The sequence below is a fragment of the Myotis myotis genome, unplaced genomic scaffold, assembly GCF_014108235.1.
Source record: "Myotis myotis isolate mMyoMyo1 unplaced genomic scaffold, mMyoMyo1.p scaffold_m19_p_1, whole genome shotgun sequence".
Lineage (NCBI taxonomy): Eukaryota > Metazoa > Chordata > Mammalia > Chiroptera > Vespertilionidae > Myotis > Myotis myotis.
In genome coordinates this window covers 22,003,437-22,029,314 of record NW_023416313.1, presented here as the reverse complement: position 1 = coordinate 22,029,314, position 25,878 = coordinate 22,003,437, and the positions used below count along the sequence as shown (strand labels likewise).

The 25,878-nt window shown below is 37.9% G+C and overlaps 1 protein-coding gene across 15 annotated transcripts in view; it reads left to right on the top strand.

Annotated features, from left to right (window-relative positions):
- The window catches only part of ARAP2 (ArfGAP with RhoGAP domain, ankyrin repeat and PH domain 2), a 205,291-nt gene that overhangs the window by 108,888 nt on the left and 70,525 nt on the right, over window positions 1-25,878 (top strand). For 12 of the 15 annotated variants that reach the window (XR_004971294.1, XR_004971293.1, XM_036330985.1 and 9 more), the window contains 7 exons: window positions 587-799; window positions 4,143-4,248; window positions 7,665-7,812; window positions 9,304-9,372; window positions 12,126-12,200; window positions 15,367-15,484; window positions 23,968-24,096. Coding sequence is in view for 11 of the 15 variants with exons in the window: in XM_036330985.1 (XP_036186878.1) it covers window positions 587-799; window positions 4,143-4,248; window positions 7,665-7,812; window positions 9,304-9,372; window positions 12,126-12,200; window positions 15,367-15,484; window positions 23,968-24,096 (858 nt within the window). In the remaining 4 variants the exon portion in view is untranslated. The remainder of the gene's footprint in view (window positions 1-586; window positions 800-4,142; window positions 4,249-7,664; window positions 7,813-9,303; window positions 9,373-12,125; window positions 12,201-15,366; window positions 15,485-23,967; window positions 24,097-25,878) is intronic. The other 3 variants (XR_004971298.1, XR_004971299.1, XM_036330965.1) reach the window with 2 other exon arrangements.

The window sequence follows — 25,878 nt, the reverse complement described above, 5'->3', positions numbered from 1 at the left end:
CCGTCGGAAAACACATATATAATTACATATTGTTTTTGTGATTAATCACTATGCTTTAATTATGTTCAATTTGTAACAATGTAATTGGGGGTCACCACAACATGAGGAACTCTATTAAAGGGTCGTGGCATTAGGAAGGTTGAGAACCACTGATCTAGAAGAAGGTGAAGGTGGGAACAGGCAGACATTCATATGCAAATTAATGGGCAGAGGATTGAAGAAATTTATAAGGGGAAGCCTCACTTTTGTCAGGGAAATGGGAGGCAAGTTTTTATCCCAGGAACTAAGCGAAGATAGAGCACTGGCTATAAAAGTGCAGTTTAAGAAGATACTATGAACAGCTGGGCAAAGGGCTGACCAGAGTCTTGTTAAAAGTCAAGGATGGAATATTTCATCAGGTTTACCCTGTAAATACTAAAATTAGGGGGACAAGCCTTCCCCCCTCGGACATGTTTATATCAACTGAGGTAACGATTTCTTCTTGCTCATCATCCCAGCACAAAAATGTGTTCAAATTTTTAAGGTATCAAAGTGGATTTTGATTTTAGACTTTTTTTCATATAATCTTTTTTCCTTTTAAACAAAGGTTTAGGGTGCAAATATATCTATCAAAACAGTGGCGATCCTTTGCACGTAAGTGAACTCCTGGAGAGTTTCAAAAAAGATGCCAGAAGCTTTAAATTGAGGGCTGGAAAGCATCAGCTTGAAGATGTGACTGGCGTGCTGAAAAGGTTTCTGTCCGACATCGACGATGCGCTTCTCACTAAGGAGCTCTATCCATATTGGATCTCTGCTTTAGGTAATACATGTCATGTATATAATCATAAAGGCTTGTCTTTTAACTGGCTAGCTAGGTTTTTAAACTCTTCTTTGATGATCTGAAGTTTTAATTGGAGGCGAAAATGTACATATGACTCAGAAGAAAAATTGTGTAAATATCAGCAGTTGTTTATATTCATCTAAAAAGGAATTTATACTAATAATTGCTAAGTAATGTTTTATATACTTAGTCTTCTGTGGGTTTCTTAGTTCTTACTCTACTTGAAGTTGGGAAGTGTTATAAGCAAGTCCATGTATGCTATTAATTTTTCATTAAGGTTAAAATGGAAGTTTCAATACAAGGTTGGTTTTCTAAGATTTTCCTTTATAGCTCGTGTGGCTTTTCTGTGTCATTTATTCTTCCTCTTTGGAGTACATAATGACAATTTTTTTACTCTATTATTTTCTCTAGATTCTGTTTAATGAAGGTAAAAAGCTTTGCTACAGTGTAAGAGAACCTGTTTAAGAAATTACTCTAGAAAAGTAGTTCATTAAATGACTAATTTGGCCAAAATGATTTCAGTAAATCTGTATTTATATCAAGTAATTCAAAACAACTCCTTTTATAGGAAAATTATAACAATATTTTCAAATATAGTGTCTTTAATCCCATCTTTCTACTAGAACTAATTTTACATTTTATTTTATCATCTTTGCCCCACACCTATAAGTTATATATAAATCTTCATTTTATTAACAAATCACAAGCATTTTCCATATATTTAATGCTTTCAAAAATGATTTTCAATTTTTAAAATTTAACATTGAATTATACCACAATTTACTAATATATTTATTTCTTGCACTTTAATCTGTTTTAAAATTTGATAATATATTCCTTTATTAAGGTATGGGTATTTTTTCTTTGAAAATATTTGTTTATTCTAAAACATAAATATGATATTTGAAGGGATTAATTTTGAAATGATATTACAAAACATTCATAATTTGAAAAATTATCCTAAGAATGACCCTTACTAGTGCCATCAAGAAGAGTAGTATTATTAAAATAAAGCTTTCCAAATTTTACATAATTCAGAAATCTTTTATTTGCTCCCTAATATTTCTCAAATCAATAGGTTTTTAACTCAAATCACAAGAAGATTTGATTGTGTAATTCTCTGGGATATAAAATATGGAATTAGATGATACATCTCTGTAAGCCCTGTTAACACGGCCATCCTCATTTTTCTTTTAAAAAGATTTTATTCTAATTTATAACCATGAAATTATTTATAGTATCTGTCTTATAAATACATACAATGTGTCTTTATTATAAAATTAGTGATCAGAAATCTGTGACAAATATGTTTTTGCTGAAGTTTCAGATTCCCTGACAAAGATGTCTTTGATGTCAGTCTGTCAGGTGGAGGGAGGTGGGAAATGATAGTGTGTGTCAGAGGAGAAGGTATTCACCTTTCACTTGGATGTGATGTCTTTGAGAATTGCCTTGGAGAAGGCTTTGACTATGGTCCTTAGCCTTAAAGTCCTTTTCATTTAAATCCAACACAGCTCTGGCCCTGACCTTTCAGAAGGGCCCTGTGCTGGATCTGACCAGGCTCAACCAGACTCTCTGGGTGACCTCGTAGGAGAGCTCTGTTGGGTCCCGTGCAGCCAAGGCCAGGAAATCCTTACAGTGATGTCGCACCTGTTTATATGATCTATGCGTTATTCTTCTAAGAATGCTATTAAATTGTCTGGTGTCTGTGGCTAGTTGGGTAGTTCATTATACTTTCTCTGTGACCTGAATCTATCCTAAGCTTTGCTTTCTACTTTTTAAGCTTTGATTTGGAAATGTCGTTTATTTTCTTTTTATAAGATTTGTGAAAATTACTATATTAGCCTGACTTCTTGTTATAAGTGTAGTAATATGAATTACTTTGTATTGAATAAAACAATTACTCCTGCAGTTAAAAACTGCATGACATGAGGGTAAATGTTTGATTATACTAGGGATGATAGTTAATTCTTAATCTAGTAGAATCTCCGAATGTAATTGGGGCATTTGCCCCTTTTGCTTTTGGAGAGTCATTCACCTACCAGCGCAGGTAAGACGGTGTTTACTTTCATAGATCTCTGCAGGCCAACTCAGTACAAAGGAGCTCTCGGGTTCAGTTTTGAATAGGAGTGCATTTCAAAAACGTCACGGAGTTTCTTACCTCCCCAAGGATCCTAATGCCCTTTAGTGATGACCATGCACTTTTAAAGATTCATCAATGTGCTGCTGCCTCTCTGTGAATAGAATAGGCAGGGCTAAACGGAAAATGAAGAAGTCTTGTTTCTAAAGGTAGTTGGGAATTGAGCAGGAGTATGTAAGTGCAATCCCCTTGAGTTACGAAGCCAGCATAAGTTATTTATTTGAACAAAGGTCTTTTATTTCCCCCATGTGAGCTAGTAGGTTAGACCAAACCACCATTCCATATCTTCTTGAGATGAGAACTTTGGGGATTCCTGTGTCTAATTTTCCAAGTATTTGACTTCCTGGGGTTGGGAGAGCAGAGAGAAATTCGTCCCTGTCCTCTTTTCCATGATTCACCAAGGCCTTAGGCAGAGGGTTCATCCTGCTCTAAGTCAATATCGTAGTTACCTATTCTATTGTCTGCTTTTCTTTTCTAACAAGTTGAAAGTACCGGGGCTGTTGGGTAATTCACAGTTCATAGCTCTCGGATGATTTTAGTTTGGGGAAGATTTTTATGATTTCACAAGAGAAAAACAGGACAGACATGTCATTTTAACATACAAATAGTGAAATCTTTCCATAGCCAGAGTTAAACTATTTTTTAAAAATGCATATTTTATTGATATCAGAGAGGGAGGAAGGAAGAGGGAGAGAGAATCATTGACTGGCTGCCTCCTACACACCCCCTACTAGGGATCGAGCCTGCAACCCGGGCAGGTGCCATAACAGGGAATCAAACCATGACCTCCTGGTTCATAGGTTGACGCTCAACCACTGAGCGACACCAGCCCGTCACAGAGTTAAAATACTTTTTGCTTATCTCTAATTTTCACTCCACACTGAGTTATTGAGTATATTTCTATTAGATGGAGTTCAATAGTCCAAAAAATAGAAGATAAAATACAACCCTGGGTTTTGAAAGTACTATATTTTTAATTAACAAAGTATAAGAAGTATAGCATATAGCCATGGAATGTTTATGTAAGTCCTTTACCAGAATTATAGAAGTTTGCATATTTTTATTGAAACGTGCTTATATCACTTAGTGAAATGCAATTGTAATATTGTTTTATAATATTGTTAAAAGGCAAATTTGTAACACAGATTAATATCTTAGGCCTAAAGATTTTTTTTTAACCTCTAGATACCCAAGATGACAAGGAAAGAATTAAAAAATATGGAGCATTTATAAGTACTCTTTCAGGGGTCAACCGAGCAACATTGGCAGCTATAATTGAACACCTTTACAGGTGGGTGGATTCATGAATTTTCTAATTTATTTTAAACCTGCCACTTGATAAGTCATTATTTCTGAATTTAAAATACTGTGGTTCACTTTCTACATGTGACTGCAAATCGCTCACTCAATCTTAAGAATGGTTTCAAAGTGCAATTCCCACTAACTATCACTTTAGTGTCTCTTTCTGTAATTAAGATGCATTTCAAATAAATAGCACTAGAGAGTTTCTTAAAATGAGTTAAACATTATCATATATAGCATCCTCAAGTGCATAAGCAAGAATTTGAAAACTCATTTACGAGGGAAGCCGGAGAAGAGAAGGAAGTCCAGGGCCAGGCTTCTTTAGCAGGAGGGCTCTTCCTAAACTCTTATCTCTTCATCATCAGTTTGCATCTAACCTGCCTCTGATATGTTGGTGTCAGACTGTGGATCAGATGAGGACACTTTAAGAGCCAAACTCATTTTCCATGTCAGGGCATGTAGTCCTCTGCATTTGGGAGGGTAGGAGGAGTATAATGGTAGCTTGAGAAATGACACCTGAAGGAAGAGGATGTTTGAAAATAACCTTTCAGGTTAAAACCAAAGGTTTGTTTTGCTATCAGTGAAAATTAATTACAGAAACCTCACTAAGTATAAATATTGCTTAAGGAATATATGCCGGCATGGACTCAACATTCCCTTGAATGAATTTCTGTGAAGCTGAATTCTGCTCACAGTACTTCGTTTGGAGTCTGTATTCAGAAATCCTCCACAATTCTTTGTCTCTTCACCTTTTCCAGCTACCGCTTCTCATGCATGTAAACTCTGTTACTGTAAAACTAATTTTCTTACTGGGCCATATAAATATAGTCCTTATAGTCCTATCTTTGTGCCTGTGAGACATTGGGGCAGATTATTTTTTCTTCAAACATTTTAATAGTGACCAGGTTCCTATAGTTTATTAATGAGTTACATATCATGATTCTTATCATTCTTAATTTAGATTTGAATTTGAGATAATGAATTCCTTCCCATCTTTCCTCTCGCTCTCCTTTTCTTCAACTAACATATATTTTACCTGCTATTATGTACAAGTCAATGCCTATTCAAAGTCCATGTGAATAGAAATATTTGATAATCTATAATAACAAAAGTGTAATATGCTAATAAGACCGGACATCCTTCCATCTGACTTTCCGGATGAAGCTGTGGCAGCGGGGAGCTGAGGCAGAGGCAGCCATGGTGGTGGCAAGGGCCGAGCCCCTTGCATGAATTTTGTGCATCGGGCCTCTAGTAATATATAAATGGCAAATAAAATCCTAAGTCTGCTATTCCCAAACTGAGCACCAAGGAGTCCTGGGACTTCACAGTGAACTCGTGGGGTGCTATAGGGCATTGTATGTTTCCTAAGGAAGCACAGCAACATCAGGACAGATTTTATTACAGAGAATTTTAGCATGAGGCATGGGCTTATAGAGGAGGCGATGATGCATTCATTGTGTGTTGAGGTCCAGAGATACTTCTGATTTAAAGAGACACGAACTGGGCATGAAATACTAAGACATGAGCGAAGTGTGTTTTCTAGGAAATAGGTGTTCTGGGAGACAAGATGGTTTGTAGTTGTCTGGCAGGAGGTTGTGAAAGGCCCTATCTATCATGGGAAAACATGTTGGATTTTATTCCTTGAAGTGATCCGGAGTGACTGATCAAATCTGCTTTAGGATAATAACCCCCACAATGGGATGGGTTGGGAAGAGGTTAGAGAGGAGGCAGAGAAACTAATCAGGAAACAGTTTCCGTGGGCTTCTGCTGAGAAGGCCTGAGTGAGAAGACACTGAGCAGTGGAGTGGGGAGCCCTGGGGGATGCTAACCTGTGGGAGCTGAGAAATAAAGGAAAATACTATGTTATACATACTCTTGCCAGAAATGAAGGCCGCTTCAGAAAGTAGAGGGAGATGAAGAGTACCAAAAGAGAATGCTTTTGCAGAGGGAAGTCTCGAGAAAGGTGGTGATGTCTGATAGTGTCATCAGAAGTTTGAGGTCAGTTTGGATAGGGTCAGGTTGATCGAGCACTTAATTCCATCTTTTCCCTAGAAAAAAGATCACCTCCCCATGACTAACATCTCCTTAATTCCATTCACAAGATATTCATTGTGCACTGTAGTGTGGTTAAAGCAGCAGTCTCCGACTATAAGATGCTTGAATTCTAGGAACAGAGGCAGACTTGCAGGTAATTTTCCAGATATTCACACCATAGTGTGGTAAGAGTACAGAAGTGGTTGTGAGAGGGGTGTCCACAGTTACTACCTTCTTCTCTGTCAACTTGTAATTCTTTGTGCATCTTGTAAATCCTATAGGATGAAGGCACTTGCTCCATCTCTGCTATGTCACTTGGCATTTTTTTGTTTGTTTCTTACATTATCATATGTATTGCTGTCATGTTTACTCACTTCTTGTACCTACTAGAATCTCTGTTCTTACAGGCAGGTGTACCTTCCTTAGTCTTGCTTATTCTTTTGATGGAGTTGGTCTCCCTTGTATAGTATGTGTCCTTAAAGTTTGCAGATGTCATTAGGCTATTAAGCAGCTGCTATATGTACAGCCATTCTCAAATAGGGAGCATTAATAGGTACTTCCCTGTGCATGACTTCGTGTTCTCACCTCAGGCATTTTTATCAGTGTAAATGTTCTTTTATTATGGTGATGACCATATATTTTTTCCTTCATCTTTTTGAACTTATATTTGTGACTAACTTAAATGATCTTTGCAGGACTCAAGTGTGGTCTACTGATTGAGAGATTTGACTCCTATTCACTTCTCTTCATTAGAAGAAGACATCCTAGGTTATTATATTCAAGAAAAGTGTAGTTGTGTTTTTAAATTAGGTATTTGTTTTTTGAGAGCTAATATCCTATTTTGAATAACCATACAGACATAGCTGCCAGGTCTATTTCTCACTTAATAATACACTTTCTGGGACATTCAGCCCAGCTCTGAACACTGAATTTGGAACTCTCTACTCTATACCTCCTGCCTCACCTTTCTTGCCTTGTTTCCTAGTTACCTGCCACCCCCTTTTCCCTCTTTCATTTATGCTTCAGGCCCACGGGTCTTTTCACACTATTCTGCAAGCATACCTTAATGCCTTAGCCATAGGTTGTCCCGTTATCTGGAGTTGTTGGATACTCTAAATCAACACTCAAGTACTACTTTTTCACTTGTAGCGATATTCTTGAACAGTAGTTTTTTTCTTATGTTCTTAACCACACTGTTAGCTACTTGGAAGAAAGAACTGTGTTGTTGTTTTTTTCTTTACATCACCACTGTGCCCTTTGTATCTGAGACCTTCAATATCTGTTAAAATGATAAATGAGTATTATGACTTATAGTTCTCTGAAACTTTCAAATAGAAGTGTGTCATAATGAGCTCTGCTTTTCTTCAACAGGGTTCAGAAATGCTCAGAAATCAATCACATGAACGCCCATAATTTGGCCTTGGTCTTTTCATCCTGTTTGTTTCAAACTAGGGGACAAACTAGTGAAGAAGTGAATGTAATCGAGGACTTAATTAATAATTATGTTGAAATATTTGAGGTAAATATTTTATATCTTGTTCTCATAAAAATAATTTTCTTGTTACTGTTTGCAAGCAAAAATACTTATTTTAGGATGTTTTTATTCAGATCTTTATGAATATTTAAAAATAAAGACAAAGTATTAGTTATATTTGATCTTTAGTTTTTTAGATACAGCTAGCTTTTGAAAGTATAGTCATTGATTTAAACATTGATTTAAATTTTTAAAGCTGTTTTACCATCTGGTGTCTGTTGGACAGAATATTTTTATTTACAGTGTTTTTATGTGTGTTTTTTTTCCCCTACTCAGTATGTGTGTATGCACTAAGTATGTGTACTTAGAGGTGTGAAATTATGAATTTACAAATTCAGTAATAAATGCCAGGCTGTTAAATTCTGCAGTTGAAAGTGTTTCCATGCTTTCTTTTCACTGTGCACTGAATTGGAAAAAATGAAAATTCTGAAATATTGCTCTGTGGGCTTTACTAAGTCATCTCTGTTCTAATTATTTGACTTTTCAGTTTGCTATTTTATGAAGTTAATATTTTCATGTTTCATTAGAAAACTGTTAGTATGGGGATGGTTTCTTAGTTCAAAGACATACAAATAGAGGAAGCAAACCCAGGCTTTGGAACTGTAGGATATACCAGGATCTAGCACCATTATTATTTCTGGCGTCTCAGTTTTGTCATTTATCCTTTTTGAGTATTCCATTAAATGGCGTTTTATAAGATGCCTTGTTTTCCATGGCTATAGGTACACCAGATGAAATGAAATGGGTTAATGTAATAGGTTACTACTTGTAAAGTTCTTACATTCTTATAATAACTGATCACAATATTCTTTATCAAAGGGAAGGAAACTGTATTTTAATAAAGGAAAATAACCATTTGTATCTTAATTTATATAGGAAAGGACACCAGAGCTGTCGGATTCTCTTTGATCTTCTTTTTATTTCTTTCTATATGTGTTCACTGTTTTTGATCAACAGCAACCTCTGTGCAATAATTCTGATGCTGAGAAATGAAAGAATTAGGAAAAAGTGTGTGGCTTTTGCATGCTATCTTTATTTTTTATATGTGTACTGTTTTGTTGATTAAAAAATAAATGGCTGTCTTCATGGGTTTGTTAAATCCAACTTTAAATGGTGGAAATTTCAAAAGCACTTAATAAATATTTTCGTTTGAGAAATGAGTCTTGTCTCTCAACCTACATAGACTCCACAAACCAGTCATCTGCCCCTTTGCTTATTAAACAGCCTCTGCAAAGGGGCTTCCATTGATGGGCTCTGTAGCCTGAAGCAGCATCATCATAAACTGTTCTGACCTTTACGCAGCTCTGTGTGGTTGGCTTTAAGTCTGCCCTCGCTGTGCGGGCCTGCACGGATTGAGATGGCCATTCTCATTTACTTTTACTTGTTGGTCTTTAAATTCCTGAAGAAGCTTATGTGAGGATGAGTACCATCACTCCATGTATTTTATTAGAATGTCCCAAATTATATTTTAAACAGGTTAAAGAAGACCAAGTCAAACAAATGGACATAGAAAATAGCTTTATTACCAAGTGGAAAGACACTCAAGTGAGTAGTAATAGTTAGATCTCCAGAGAATAAAAAGAATTTTTCAAAAAAAAAAAAAAACCAAAAAACTTCCATTGTAAGTAGATACATTTGTTGTGTTTATTGTCAAGTTTCTATTTGAAGCAAAGTAAAATTCATGGGCAAGGAGACCCAACATAAAAATAGTTACGTAATTCAGCAGCATGCTATGCATAGATGCAAAATGCCAAAGTTCATTCATGTAAATTTTTCAAAATATAAAAGGAAAAAATCAGTGTTAATCTTATCAGACTATCCTTTAAAAAAATCAGTTTTTATTTATAAAAGCACTATTGAAAATGTCAGTGGATTTCACAGAAAGCATTTAAAGCCAAAAATACTAGAGTAAATTGAAAATTCAGACTCCCTAGTGATTCTATCCATTCCGATTTTGAACATATAAATTATTTCTTATATGCTTTTGCTTTGCCTGCTCTTGGATGATTGTATCAGTGGGAATGTTTCATGTGATCTCTGTAACATATGCTAATTTATGTCTAAAGTTGACGTTTCTAGATCTTCTCTCGTTTTCCTCACTCCCGTTATATTGGCTTTGTGTGTTCACGCTGCCCTGCACTTTTCCAGGACGCCTCTCTCCTTTTTTGAAGACTGTTCATTGGCCTTGCTTAAAATTGATCTTTAATCCTCTTTACTGGATGTTGTAGAGCAGTGATTCTCAACCTTGGCTGCACATTAGAATCACCTGGGAATCTTTTGAAAATCCTGATTTCTGGGCCTCATCCTCCGGAAATTCTGTTTCTTTGTTACTAATGTTGTGGCCCCACCCCATAACAAAGAAACAGAATTTCCGGAGGATGAGGCCCAGAAATCAGGATCTTAAAAAGATTCCCAGGTGATTCTAATGTGCAGCCAAGGTTGAGAACCACTGTTGTAGAGGATCCAGGGTACCAGTGTAAATAGAAATCGGTCTAATATATTCTGTTTATTAGATGCACTCAGAGAATGAGGCAAATGCTGCCTTATTAGTCAAACCTTAAATCCACCTCAGTACTGAACGATCCTCTCCTAATTAGAGAGGCCACCTGAGCTATCATTCTGTATGAAGGAGATGAGGAAAAGCCTTCATGCTAGTGCCTAGATCCCTGAGTACCAAGGCTCTGAAACTGATTTCCTAAAGGAGTCTTTCCTCCCTTTTGACCCAAAGTAATTAACGCAGCCTGCAGGGGAGTTAGCTGCAACACTAAAAACTGGCTCATTATTAGCTCGTTCTCTTGGGTTCTTGCTTGTTGGGGAAGAGTTTCATTCATGAACTAAGGGATTGTGTGAGCCCAAGAGCTCTTCTTTGACAGCATTATCTGTGCTGTTTTACATAAAGCACGAGGACCCCTCTGCATTTTTGTATTCAAAGTACTTCTTCCATATTCATAGTACAATAAGGAAATGAGTCTGGAATGTGCTTCTACTTTCGTATAAGACAGAAGAATAAAATATTATCTGTAAAATAGAATAATTGGGGGAGGGAAGTAGCAGTGTTTGGAAAAATCTCTTATTCGCTTGTGTTTTTCTCTGTTTCCTCCAGCTCTCCTCTGGAGTATTTTTCTGACAGTGTCTATGTCTTATCCCTGCTCAACTTTCTTAGCTGGGCTTGTTTTTGGCTTCACTCTATGAGTTTGTGGTGTTTGCTTTTTTTAATTTTTAAAAATGTGTCCTTCCTGGAGAGCTGTTTATGCAAACACAATGAAAAGTAAAAATGTCACCTGTATTTTCTCTTCCCTAGGATTTTTGTACAGCATCAAAAGTGAGAAAGGAAAATGGGAAATCAGCTTTTCTAAACCTACAGTGTCACAATAATTAAGAACTCGTTTCCAAAGTACATTTTTAATGTTTTCCCCACAAATTTACTCAGTAGGTTTTACTCTGAGGCAAATTTAACTTTAGAATGATCCTTTCTCCATTAAAGATTAGAGGATGGGTATTATTTCCAAGTGGTTATACACTTAAGGGAATTTCTGGAAAAAGCTACTCAAAATATGTTTCAGAGATTCATGTGGTTCTTTAACTTTCACATTATATTGTCAATCCATGACGATATCTTATTCTTTTTATATTCTGGCTTGTATCTTCTTCACTTAGAATGTCTTCTCAGGTATAATAGTGACCCAAAATGCCACTAATGCTTGGCTAAAGTGAATTAAAAACGTATCTTTATTATCTACCTTATTACTTCACTTCCATTTTTTTCTTTCCAAATATACTTTTTCTATTTGTAGTTTTAATACAAATCTAACCTAATTTACTCTCAGATTTCAATTTTTGGACATATTATCTCTGAAAATTTAGCAGGACATATTTTAGTCTACCAATTTTCTTAATTGTTAGTATTAGACCCATACTATAGCTTAGAGCAGAATTCTATATGGCTCATTTTATGTTCTTATTTTGTTGAACAGCTTCTGTTTTTGTAGCAAACATAATTTCATTCTAGCCAGATTCATTATTTCTGTAAGAATATAAGGGTGTTTGAGGACTCTCAACTCGTCAGTAAGAGAGAAAAAGCCTCACTGTGACTTGTTGCTGATTGTAACATTTCTGTACATTCCTTGTCCTTAATCCACCATATCTGGTGAATGGGTACCATCATGCTCTTACTAGAGATTGGCTTCTTTTATTATTATAAAATATTTAGAGATAGGACTGGGACTTTGTCATAAGTGTTGTATGTGTGTTCCTGCAGCGGACTTACACTTGCTCTCTTCACATCTGCCCTTTTCCAGGTTTCCCAGGCTGGAGATCTGTTAACAGAAGTGTATGTGGAGAGGAAGGAGCCCGACTGCAGTATTATAATCCGGGTGAGTCCAAGAGATGGAGGCAAAGACCACTGTTGGAAATTTCAGGTGTTAGAATGAATTTACATGTTCTGAATTTTTTTATTGTTTCTCAATAGCTAATGTTACTTGTCCATTTCAAACCACGACTGATACAGGATGGACTTTTTAAACCAGTTTCTTCTGGGAATTCCATGTTTCAGTCATTTGGGAAGGGCACATCTCATGTGCTTTCAGTTAAGGTTAGGATTTTTTGTAGGTCCTAGAAAACAACCTTAGCTTACATTTTGCTCCTTTCCTTCTTAGGTTCTTAACTTTAGGCAAGTTACTTATTCTATTTGCGCCTCTATCTTCTCACCTGTAAGGTGAGGAAAAAGTACAGTATTTACATTGTAGCATTGATATGAGGCCTCAATAAACCAGTACATGTAGAACACTTAGCAAATTGCTCGACACACAAGTGTTTAATAACTATTACTGTTATTATTATTCTTCTCCCACCCTTGTACCCTGTACTTTGGCTTTTAGTCTACCAATTTCCTTGAGTATTGGATAACTCTGTTCTTTCCTAAGACTGTTATTCATTTTTGTTAAGGAATTAAGAAAATCCTTGTTGAGCTATCATAACTAGTACTTAGTCTGCCTTGGAAGAATAACCGTGGTATTTCAAATTCCTACTCAGTAGGAATACATTCTCTGTCTAAGGAATAGACATTCCGCCGTGTAGCAGGAGAGATTCAGCTTTATCTTCTTATCTTCTTATCTTTTTTCAAAGTTAAAGATTAACTTAATATTAGATATTTCTGGACTTCAGTTTTGTTAAACGTGTATCATCTTTGTTTGTTTATGTATGTTCAATAATTACGTGTTCTGACTATGTAGCACTGGTAGCCTTCCTTTGATCATGGAGCTGATCTGTGATCATAGGCTTTGGTCACATAATAGTCCTTATGCTGCCACAGGTGGTGATAATAGGGAACCGGAGGAACCCATACAGGTTAATCAGCACAATTCCAATGTGAGAGTTGGTATCACAGCCCAGGACTTAATTCCACCCACACCTGAACTCTTTAGTAAGCTCAGTTTAATCTTATCTTAATAATGAAAGCCATAATAGAAGGTAGTACAACTGAGCACAGATTTTGTTATTTTAAGTACAGTATTTAGACAAAGGACTGGCCAGTTTCACCTTGCAAATTTTCTTTAAAAACATTGCAAAAAAAAAAAAAAAACTATACAAAAATAAATGTTAACATTTGCTTAATGCTTAAGCCTTTGCCAAAAATCTTTTAAGTTGCATTTATCTCAGCTGATCATTACCTCCACCCAAGCAGGTAATGTCCCAAATTTATAAGAATAGAAACTGGGAATTAATAAGCATTAACTCCAGGACACAAACCTGGATCATCATATTCCAAACCTGATGTTCATTCCACTGACTTGGATGTTCTTTAGAAAAACGATTTCCCATGTGTCCCTCCTGGAAATGTAGGTGTTCTGAAGAGGGGCCCTGGGTTTTCCCTGAGACAAAGAATGGAGTTGAGGCACATGTTCTATTGATTATTTTGCAAGTTTGGTTTCTCAGTAATTTATTATTTTAAGAAAAGGCTATACTGAAAGAAAAATTAAAGCTATTCAAATGAAAAACATCATTAAAAAAATTAACCTAATGTTTTTACTGCTTGAAGTTCTCTACTTTCCCCAGATACTGTCTTTTGTTGTGTTTTTTTATTTGTTTATTTTGCCTTTAAGTTTATACTGTATTGGGCTTTTCTAAGTGGAAAACAGTGGACTTCATGTATAATTAATGTATTCTAAAGAAAGTACTGGATTCCACAAAGCCCAAAAGATAGACCATAGGAGTCGCCTGTCATGAAAAATACGTATATTTTTTATATGTGTGCAATATGCTTATAATCAATAATGAACTGGAGAAATGGGAGTTAGCACATTTCTAAGAAATTTAAAATACTTAGTTTACTGAAAATGAGCAGTTAGAATATTCTAACGCTTAAAACATCTTTTATTTGTTTAACATTGTAACTAAATTCTCATGGAAGAAAGCCGGCTTGCTTTTGGCCAGTATGAATTTCAGATTAGCATAAACAAAAACGGGAAGAAACAAATCAGAAATCCCCAAAGTTCCTGAAGAAGGCGGTGTGTGTGTGCGGCGGGCTGAGGCTTTGGGTCTTGTAGAGCTGGCCCCAGGCTGCCACTGCAGACCCTGCCCTGTGCCCGGAAATCCTGGCTCCACTCTTTGGTATCCCACCATCTGTCACTTGGCAGGACAGGGCACACCACAGACCACTACAACCCTGGGGCTCTTTGGCATGGAAGACAGCAGTCAACTGTGTATAATTTAGGCATCAGGCTGAATAATAAACCAAGCCACTGTGAACTCTTGATTATAGAGCTGACGAGTGAAAAGTCTTACTCCTGGGAGGCCATTGGATTTGCTGCCTTGTGACAGTCTTTGCATGTGTGACTAGGTATAGTCTTCCCTCCTGAGTAACCTAACTGCTCACTCAGTGAAAAAAAAAAAAATCTTCCTGTCAGAGGGAAGGTAGGGGAGGGTGGGGGTAAGGGGGAGAGATCAACCAAAGGACTTGTATGCATGCATATAAGCCTAACCAATGGACACAGACAACAGGGGGGTGAGGGCATAGGTGGGGGGTTGGGAGGTAATGAGGGGATGAGGACACATAAGTAATAAAATCTATATATTAAATAAATAAATAAATAAATAAATAATTCTTCCTGATTATGTCTATGTTGTAATAACCTTTTAAAATTATGTGTTTTCTTTTTATTGATTTTGGAGAGAAGGACAGAGAGAGAGAATCATTGATCAGCCTTCTGCACATCCCCTACTGGGGATCAAGCCTGCAACCCGGGCCTGTGCCCTGACCCAGAATTGATGGGTCGATGCTCATGGCTCATGGGTCGGTGCTCAACCACTGAGACAAATCAGCCGGGCCAAAGTTGCAATAACTTCTTGCACTCACATTAAAATGTATTTTATGAGAAGATCTGAATAGGCTATCTTTTCTATGTGCTTAGAGCAGCTGGTTAAACATGCAAAGAAGAAACTGGGGGTATCATAACATGTGCATGGCGAGTATTATCATCCTAGCATCAGGCTGTGTCTGGGTCTGACATATATTTTAAAAGGGTTTTGCCTCTTTTACAGATATCTCCTGTGATGGAAGCAGAAGAATTAACTAATGATATGTTAGCATTAAAAAATATTATTCCTACCCCAGGTGATCTCTGGGCCACATTTGAAGTCATTGAAAATGAAGAGCTAGGTAAGTGATTTTCATACTAGTTATTCTTAAATTCCTTCACTGTAGAGAAATGCTATTTTTGTGACATCATTGCTAAATTTTATGTTATTCTGATGATTAACATTATGAATCCCCTTATGCGTCAGTGCATGTGCCGATATATGTAATTGTCACTTGAGGTTGCCCTCCTATGCTTTTATTCATCAAAATAATTGGATTATTTTCTTGACTCTAAAAATATAGTGCAAAGCATTGGGCATCTATGTTGCTGCCTTAGGAAATAAGGCTTTTGTTTATAAGGAAAAGCAATTTCATTTGTAACAATATTCTAAATATCACCACAACCATCCACATTACTCCTCTACGCTACTAACTGAACAAAAAGAATGTTGATTTAAAAGATTATTTATTATTTTAAAAAATGGTTTGCTTTCAGACTATCGGGACCCTATTTTGTCAACATTTTTCTTTTCATACATCTCTTTAATGGAGTGGAGAGATGTTTTGTCATCTCTTATCTCAGATGTGCAAATACAAGGAGAGCTTTTAAAACTCCTCAACTACTTTAGTTGTAAAGTGCTGAATAAGCCTAACATTCTAATGACATAGTTTGGTTTCAAAGACCTCTAGGAAAATAAAAAATAAGATGCAGAATGTCTTTGTGCTTTGACCATCTGTCTAGCTGATACCTACTAAGGTCTTGGGACCCTGTCAAGCATAGCTGTCAAACTGCCAACAGTAAAATGTTGCCACTGCAAGCTCAAGATAAAAATGAAAATTCAACGTTGAAATACCCCATCGGGTATTATGAGGAATGTTGTAATCAAATTAGAACAAAATGGGATTATCACGTAGTTTCTTTCATTACTCCATTCTTGATGTTTTTATGCCGTCATTTTTTTAAATCATGCACAATTCTTTAAGAATCTTATTTGTAGCTCTGGCTGGTGTTTCTCAGTGGTTAGAGTGTCAACCCATGCACCAAAAGATTGAGGGTTCAATTCCTGGTTGAGGACTTGATTCCTGGTTAAGGGCATGTACCTGGGTTGCAGGTTCTCTCCCTGGCCCTGGTTGGAGGAGGCCACAGATCGATGTGTCTGTCTCACATCTATGTTCCTCTCTCTCATTCTCTCTCTCTCTCTCTCTCTCTCTCTTTCTCTCTCTCTCTCTCTCTCCCTCCCTCCCCCTCCCTCTCTCCCCCTCCCTTTCTCCCTTCTACTCTCTCCAAAAACCATTGGAAAAAATATCCTCGGATGAGGATTAACAGTAACAAAAACATCTCATTTGTATTAAAATGTTAATTTGCAATATTCACTGTCAAGAGTCAGTGACTCTGATGCTTTGGTGTTGGTCCACCTGCGTCTCCTCCCCAGGCAGGGTCAGCCTTTCCCTCTCACAGAAAGTGTTCTGGCAAATGACTCCCGTGACCACCCACCCCCAATGCCAAGTCTGATGGCTTTGCTTCAGGCTTCACAGCACTTTTCCTTTTTGTGGCATTTATTGTTAATGACCATTCCCTTTTTCTGGCCCTCTGATTATTGTCAGTTCTTCTTCCTTTGTCTCCTAAATGGTGGGTTTCTGCTGCTCCAATCTCCTTTGCCATCTTTTTTCATTTGACATGTTCTTTATAGATAAGGTTCTTCCATTCTTTGTGTTTGACTAACACTGTGAGTGGGTGTTCCCTGAATGTTCTTTACTCTTTCTCCATCTGACCTCCTTTAATATGCAGACTAAGGGTTTTAGTGCACTTTGTTCTATCTTTCTTTATAGAGCCCATCACACGGACTCATCTTTTTCAATGGGAGCTCGGACTCATCTCTCTCAATGGGAGCTCATCAGAAGGAAGGAGGAACTCTCTTTTTCTATCTCTAGCATTGGGCACAGTGCCTAAAACGTAGTTTCCATACAATTAAAATCTCTTGCACAAGCGAAGCACAATTTTGCATCACTATATGGTTTAATGGTGGTAGAGTCTTTGATTTTTGATGTTTAATTTTAAGGTGAGGGGCTAGGTTATCAACTTCACCATATTTGTGAATAAAAGGCAACTGTTGGCATTACTGCCAGAATTACCTTTCTAAATCACAAATAGGATCATATTGCTCCATCATTTAAAATTGTTCCTCTCATTATTTACTCATTGCCTATCCTTTCTGCAAGATCCAGCTCAAATGCCTGTTCTCCATGATGATACTTGGATAAACATAGTTCTCACTGGTCTTTTTCTGATTATATGCTTGTCCTATATAATAAAAGCCTAATATGCTAAGTGTCCAGTTGGCCATTCAACCAATCAAAGTGTAATATGCTAATTATTTGCTAAGGCCGCTCAACTGCTCACTATGACATGCACTGACCACCAGGGGGCAGACACTCCGACTGGTAGGTTAGCTTGCTGCTGTGGTCCAGCTGATTAGGACTGAGCGAGATGGACTGGACACTCCCTGGAGCCCTCCCCAAGTCCCTCCCTGGCTGGCCAAACTCCTGCGTCTCTCCCCGGCCCTGATCGTGCACCAGTGGGGTCCCTCAGCCTGGCCTGCACACTCTTGCAATCCAGGACCCCCTCAGGGGATGTCATAGAGCCAATGTTGGCCCGATCCCACGAGGGGAGTGCCTCTCAGCCAGAAGCTGGGCTCATGGCTGGCAAGCGCAACTGCGGTGGCAGGAGTCTCTCCCGCCTCTATGGCAGTGCTAAGGATGTCCAACTGACGGCTTAGGCCTGTGGGGAGCGGGCATCCCTTGAGGGCTCCCAGATCCTCTAGTAGATCTATAATACTGTGTACTGTCTGATTATTGAATGGTAGTATGTATACATATGGCTTTGCCCTAGACCTCATGTTCTTTAGGACCTTTATATCTCTCACTGCCTCTAGCATAGTGCATTCATGTGGAACACATCCTGCAAATATCTTGTTAACTGAGGTGGCACCTAAAATAGATGTATTCTGAACCTGAGTGACTTGGATTGTTGCTTCTTGGACAAATGTATCAAAATGCGGCAGGCACGTAAAAAATGATTTCTGCTTGTAGATGAGCAACTCCTAGGATATCTCAGGGCCCTGGTGAGGCCTGAGACAGCAGATTGTCTCCTGCTTGCCTCTGTATCTGTTGTGTTTCTTGGAGATCCACCGCACGATAAGGAATCACGGATTTGGGGGTAGGCATCATCTCCCTACCACCCTGTCCTCTCAAGGGTTGAGTCAAAGCAGCATGGGGGCCCATGTGTCTTTGGGCATCAGTCCTCCCGACTAAGAGGAGCAAGCAGAATGCATGAGGGTAGGAAGGAGATTGTAATAAACTTAGAAATATTGTCTTTAAATTTCATCGTGGAAAATGAAGGGATTGCTTACCCTGAAAATGACTGAGTATTGGCTTGCATGTGACAATGAGTCACATGGTACAGTTGGGTTGGGATGGGGTTGTTGTTGTTATTTTGTTGCTCTTTTGGCTACTTGTCTAATTTAAAAAAATAAAGTTATCTTGTTGGAGATATAAAAAGAGTAGGAGTCCTCAAGTTGTTTTGATATGTGCATGTCCAAATATATAATCAAAGGAACACCCCATATACCTCAAGGAAGAATACATTTGATGGAGTGAAGAATTCAGATTTGGCATGGTTTTAATGTTGGGTCAGCTGTTCAAGTAGAAACACCAGCTGAGAAAACGAAGATGGTTTTCCCAGCTTTTAGAGGAACAAAGTGAGGAGCACCACAAAGGGGCCTGTGATTATGTTGGCTTCCTGAAGCAGGCAGACGGAGCCGTGGCTCCACCTGACCTTCCGAAATGTTAAAAGCTTTATTGCTGGAAACATGCAGGGAGGATAAATCGAAATATGAAAAGAAGATCAAGGTGAAGGCATTGGCAGTCACAAGATTGCAGCTGATAGGAGGAGTGTCAGCAGGGAATCGGTGCCTTTTCTAATGTAAATATAAATCCTCCAAGTACGCAGGTAACTGAAGATACATGAATACACGGATAAATAAGTGAACCAGAAGTACTGGATTTTACTTTAGGTGTCTGCAAATTTTAAAGCAACAGTCTCTGCCCTGTCATATCCAGTGCCTGCTTTGTATAATAATTATTCTGTAAGATTCCCTTTACTCTCTTGAGATAATCTATTATACTTACTTTTTTTTAATTAAATCTTTATTGTTCAGATTATTACAGTTGTTCCTCTTTTTCCCCCCATAGCTCCCCTCCACCCGGTTCCCACCCCACCTTCTGCCCTTACCCCCCCCCCCCGTCCTTATCCATAGGTGTACGATTTTTGTCCAGTCTCTTCCTGCACCCCCCCTTCCCCCCCCCCCGAGAATATAGCACCCTAATTATAATATAAAATGAGAAAGGAGAATGTGTAGTAGAACATATAACTGCCGGCACACTTGTGTATGGTCAGAGGTAATGAAAATGGATTCCACACCTGTGTGAACTTCTCAGGGATGTGCCAGCTCCAATGCAGAGCTGTAAGCATGTCAGTTTGTGGCTCACCCATCACTGGAAGCATTGCTATTGTTGGTGAAGTGGTGTCTTAGTCCATTTGGGCTGTTATAACAGAATTACACAGCCTGGGTGGCTTATAAACTACAGACAGTTATTTCTCACAGCTCTGGAGGCTGAGAAGTCCAAGATCAAGGTGCTGGCAGATTTGGTGTCTGGAGAGAGAGATCAGCTTCCCAGGACCCAGAGGGCTGACTTCTCTCTCATTTCTCACGTGGTGGGAGGAAGCTTTGTGAGTCTCTTTCATAAGGGCACCTGTCCCATTCGTGAGGACTCTGCCTCCCAAAGGTGCTGCCTCCTAATACCATCACACTGGGGATTCGGTGCCAACCTAACAATTTTTTTGGCGGGGGCCGGGGGGAGGGGGGGAGGCGGGGGGGAGGTGGCGGGGCGGACAGACATTCAGATGCTCACAAGTGGTGAACAATTCCTAGAGAGTGCTGACAAAGCATGATCGTTTTCTTCCCATATGGTAGTCAGATTCATGGAAAAAATACTTCAGGTTAAAACCATAGAACATATTTTGAGAATTTATATGCATAAAGCGGAGTTAGAGTCTAGGCTTAGTTAATTTATAAGTAGGTTTTCACTCTAACTGCCTGGTGGGACACTTGAAATTACAACACCATTAATGCCACTGAATTGTACATGTAAAATGTGTACGTAAAGTGGTACATGTGAAAAGGGCAAATTTTATGTTCTCTGTGTCTTGCGACAGTTAACAAATGGTCGAAAGAACAAAAAAATAATTTTTTAAAAGAACTGTTAAAAGATTTTGTATTGGATAGAGAAAAAGTCTTCCTTCGTCCCATCTTCTGAAAGATGCCAAGCATCCTTGACCCACTGCTGCCAATCGTTAGACAAGCTGAAACCCGCCCTGGGAGAGGCCGTTACCTTCATCAAGAGCTCCTCTTCTAAAGGGTGCTTTTATTTTAATGCTTCACCCTAAAACTGAGCCTGTCCTCTGCTGGTATAGCCCATATTCTGTAGGTCCTTGACTTGCTGAAAAACAGTAACTTACATTGAGAAGGGCCTCATTGAAGTGGGCTTTTTCACCGAGCAGATCAAGCTTGTGAGACACTGTCTGTGCAGCAGTATCACAGTGAAATGTTTTACTAATTCTTCCTCAGAGCTGCTCTGATACAGAAGATCTGTTCATTGTTCATTGGGGTCCCGTCCAGCCCTTCCCTTGATTGACACATCATGCAGTCGCCCTCTAATTATATGGACAGGACAGGGACAGACTTGCACCACTCGAAGTTTGGCACTAAGACTTTAATTATTGGGGAAGTCATAGTTGTCCAGGGAAATCCTGTGTCATTATCACCAGAAATTTAACCACAATACCTATAATTTCAAGTGAAAAGTGGATAGTTCTCATTTTAACAAGGGAGGCCAGGTATTTTTCTGTAAACAAGGTTTGAAACTATTAATAATGTGATTTACCTAGCTAACTTCCTCCATAACCTGTTCTTAAGTAACTACACTGAATATTCAGCAATTTTTATGCTATGGGTAATACATAAATGAGTTATTTCTAATAATAACTTAATGCCAGATCATTTACACACCATATACTCTATCATGACAGATGATTGTGAATGTAACTATACATAAAATTATTTGTAGGCATTCATTTATTCAAATACTTTTTTGGTGGAGTCTAGGTTTTTCTATATAAAGTTTTATGTCATCTGGCAATAGTGACAGTTTTACTTCTTACTTTCCAATTTGGATACATTTTTATTTATTTTTCTTATCTGATTGCTGTGGCTATGACTTCAAATTATAATTAGTTTTATTTTTAAATACAGTTCAATTGAATTATAAGCTCTATTAATAGAAGACTACCAATTAATTATAGCTTTGGCAAATTATGGGCAATTATGATCTTTGCCAAACCTATTGCAAAATTATTTGAAGAAAAGCAAGATTGCTATAGCATAAAATATTTTCTTTAGTTTTACAAAGAATTATATTCTGCCCATTGATCTACTTACAGATATTTTTCATTAATTATAGTCCTCCATAGAAATTCATAAGGCACTTCATTACTCAAATATTTATTGAACATCTATTATATACATACTCAGCACTCTACTGTGTACAGGGATATATTTGTAAACAAGAGGGAGATAAATCTTCAAGATGTGTGGCCTAGTTGCTCTTTCTTTCCTCTCCCTTCCTCCCTCCCTCCCTCCCTCCCTCCCTCCCTCCTTTCCTTCCTTCTTTCTTCCCTTCCTTCCTTCCTTCCTTCCTTCCTTCCTTCCTTCCTTCCTTCCTTCCTTCCTTCCTTCCATCCATCATCCATCCATCATTTCTTTCTTCCTTATTTGAATTGCCATCATCATTGGCTTGCTCCAATAAACACAGAATGCAGAACTGCATTACATTGTACTGAATAGTAAGCAAAAATCTGGTATTTACATTGGAGGCAGAAAATTTGTTTTCTTCTTCTGTGGACCTGAGGTTGTTGATAAGTTCTGGAATGCCTGTGGTCATAGCAGGGCAGACTAGTAACTACACTGAATTTTCAGCAATTTGTATGCTATGGAATATGTTAAGAGGAATATTATCTATTTGGTTGTCATACTTGTGATTTTATCACCAATTAAAATATCATGGTTCATATGTGATTATGAGACTATGGACAGATTCTTTCTTGTTTGTCATTGCCATTCCTACTTTAACCAAAATGGAACTCTCAGATGCTGTGTGCTTTACAGTTAGAAGGGTGTGAGAGAGTTGAATTGCCTTACGTTTGGTGATTTTATTGGGGAAGCTACATCAGCATCTTCCTGTTAGAGCTTATGTTCTTGCTGTTTCAATTATACTATTTTTAGTGTACTGTGAAAGGATTGAATTTTTCCCCCAATATATGCTTTTGTTGTAACTTTTTATTAAATGATTGGCATATTTTGATCAGCAAAAAACTTTTCCATGAGGCTTTCATTATAATTGTAAAATCTATTTTTTTAACTCAGTGCTAAGAACTTCTCACGCATTAAAAAATATGATTGCCTAAAACAAAATGTATGTGGATGAGTATTTATCAAGGAGAAATCTTTAAGAGGTCATTAACTTCTGGTTTTTGGTTCTTTATATCAACAGTTAATGTATAATACTGTCACATAATGTTTCTGATTGATGTTTCCACCAGTAGTTAAACATAGATTAACTATTAGAATATTGATTGTTTTCATATGATCTCTGTTGAAGTTACATTTTATGATTTTATATTAATTGACTATACGAATATCAGCTATAAGTTGTTCACTATTGATCAGAAATTATAATATGCTCATCTTTAGGATTAATTTATATTATCACTTGCTACTGGACAAAAGTAATTTTGCTAGTCCTTTCACAGTTATTTAATTGCATGTGAAAATGGACAGATTTTCATAAGCAAACCAGAATGTTGCTTTAAATTCAAAAGAAGGTGCTGTAAGCCTGGCCAGTGTTGCTCAGTGGTTGAGCATCAACCTATGAACCAGGAGGTCATGGTTTGATTCCCGGTCAGGGCACCTGCCTGGATTGCAGGCTCGATCCCCAATGGGGGGCATGCAGGAGGCAGCCGATCAATGATTCCCTCTCGTCCTTGATATTCCTATTTCTTTCTTCCTCTCCTTTCCTCTCTGAAATCAATAAACATATATTTAAAAAGATAAAAAAAGATAGTGTAAGATTCTGATTTTTTATATATAAGGTTAGCATTATTTCTGAAATTTTATCTTTTTTATCTAAAGGATAGCATCTGTGATGTTTTTTAAAAATCGTTGAGCAAACCACAAATGTTCCTGCATAGATTCATTTATACAGTAAATTTTATTGTATACTTACTGGTTTTCTAGGTGTTAACAGTCTCTCTCTTTTATGTAGTCAATGCTATATTTATGTAACAAGATATGAGTATGCTTATTGTTGAATACAGATTTTTTAAAGGACTTAAAGAATGTGTAATTATAAAAAATGATATTTTAACTTGCTTTGGTTTTACTTTGCAGAGCGCCCTCTTCACTACACAGAAAATGTGTTGGAGCAGGTGCTTCGGTGGAGCTCATTAGCTGAGCCTGGCTCTGCTTATCTCGTGGTGAAGAGGTTCTTAACCACCGACACCATCAGACACTATAACGGTAGGTGCTGCTGTTATCTCACATTGCAACTCCGACGGAAAGTTCAAGTGGTTGAAGGATAGTGACTACGGCACAAGTGGCATTTGCAAATGTCAAAAGTAAAAATGAGTAGCTAACTGCAGATCCCGCTGACATAGTATTGTCCAAGAGGAGGAAGAGCAGGTATGTGCACAGGAGTGCCATGTGCCAGAGTCAGGTTTCCTGGAGCCTAGCACTATGGTAATAGTTGGCTCATCTGATGGTACCAAGTTAACGTTTTTGGAAGGAACGGTTTATGTTGGAAGGGCTTCTTGCCATACTTCACTGTTTTTCTGATGTTCAGATAGCTGGTGGACCTTCTTCCTGAATTAGGAAAGTTCTCTGGGTATTCAGTGGCTCTCAGGGGTGGGGCAGTATTGTCTCCCAGGGGACATTTGGCAATGTTTGGAGACGTTTCTGACTGTCATAGCTGGGTGGGGTGGTGCCTCAGGTCTTTAGTGGGAGACAAAAGGTATGCCACTAAGCATCCTACAATCCACAGCACAGCTCTTTACAACTAAGGATTATCTGCCCCAAATGTCAGTGGTGCCCATGCTGAGAATTTCTGATTTAGATAATCTGTGAAATCTGTTCTAGTTCTTAAATTCTGTATTTTTCATTGTAACACTAAGATAAAGAAAAATTATGGAGCTTAGAAACCAAGTCCTGTCAACACTATGAAACATATGTAATAAGTTCTTGTGGTTTCTTTTCTTTTAGAAAATAAGCCAACTTGTCAGGTAAATGTATAGTGTTTTCCAGTGAGAATTTTCTAGTATTCCTCTAAATGTCCAATTCTTCCATGCTGCGAAATACTTGAAACCCACACTTAGACATAATACACTTAGACCTAATACCTCAGCTCTTGTTTGAATGTTAATGGGCTGGCTATGTGAATACAAATAGACAAAAATAGGATCTTAAAAGGCTGTGGTGTAAAGTGAGGTTTAGTGCAGGTGGAGTGAAAAATAATCCAAATAAGGACACCATTACGTTCTGTTGGTCTTGGGGTGGGGGCGAGGAGATAGAGCAGGTTGAGAGCAATGACATTTGAATTAAACTCTTTATGCTGATTAAAGACAAGAAGAATGGTAGTGTGACGGAACATGGTCTCTGCCCACAAGCTGGGTAGGAAGATGGGGAAGTATAATGATGCCTCCCATACTCCTGTGCCTTCCTGGGGTTGTGAGTGTGTCCTTCTGTTGTGAAAGCATCACGCCTCTGTAAGGTCTAGACCAGCACCTTGTGTAAGAGCTAGAGAACCCCAGAGTGGAAGCAGGCTTACTGGTAAGTGACAGTTTTAGGATTTGGATGAAACATTCTCTAGAGTAACTTTGGCGTTATTCTCGTGTCTCATTCCTTCCTCGAACAGGGTGGAGCTGAAGCACATCCCTGTCCTTGCACTATTCCTACCTCAGTTTGCCAAACCAACATGCAGCTTGTTATCATATCTGTAGTTCTTCCTACCAGGAAACGGTCTCATTGCATGAACAACATCAGGTTTTAGTGTGACACTGTCAGCAAATACATTAATTGGACCATTTCACATTAGTAGTTATTGTATTTTGGGTCAAATAGAGGAGTACCTATGAAGTACATTTTTAAAATACTCTTTATAGTTTTCTAGCCAACAAATTATATATAAATGTTGTTCATTAGAGCTTGATTTATATTTAGATTGCCAAAGCAAAACAATCGCTTTCACTGTGGTGGTTCTGCATCTGTGTGGATTTAGGATGACCCTTTTAAATCGGCTCTGGCCTG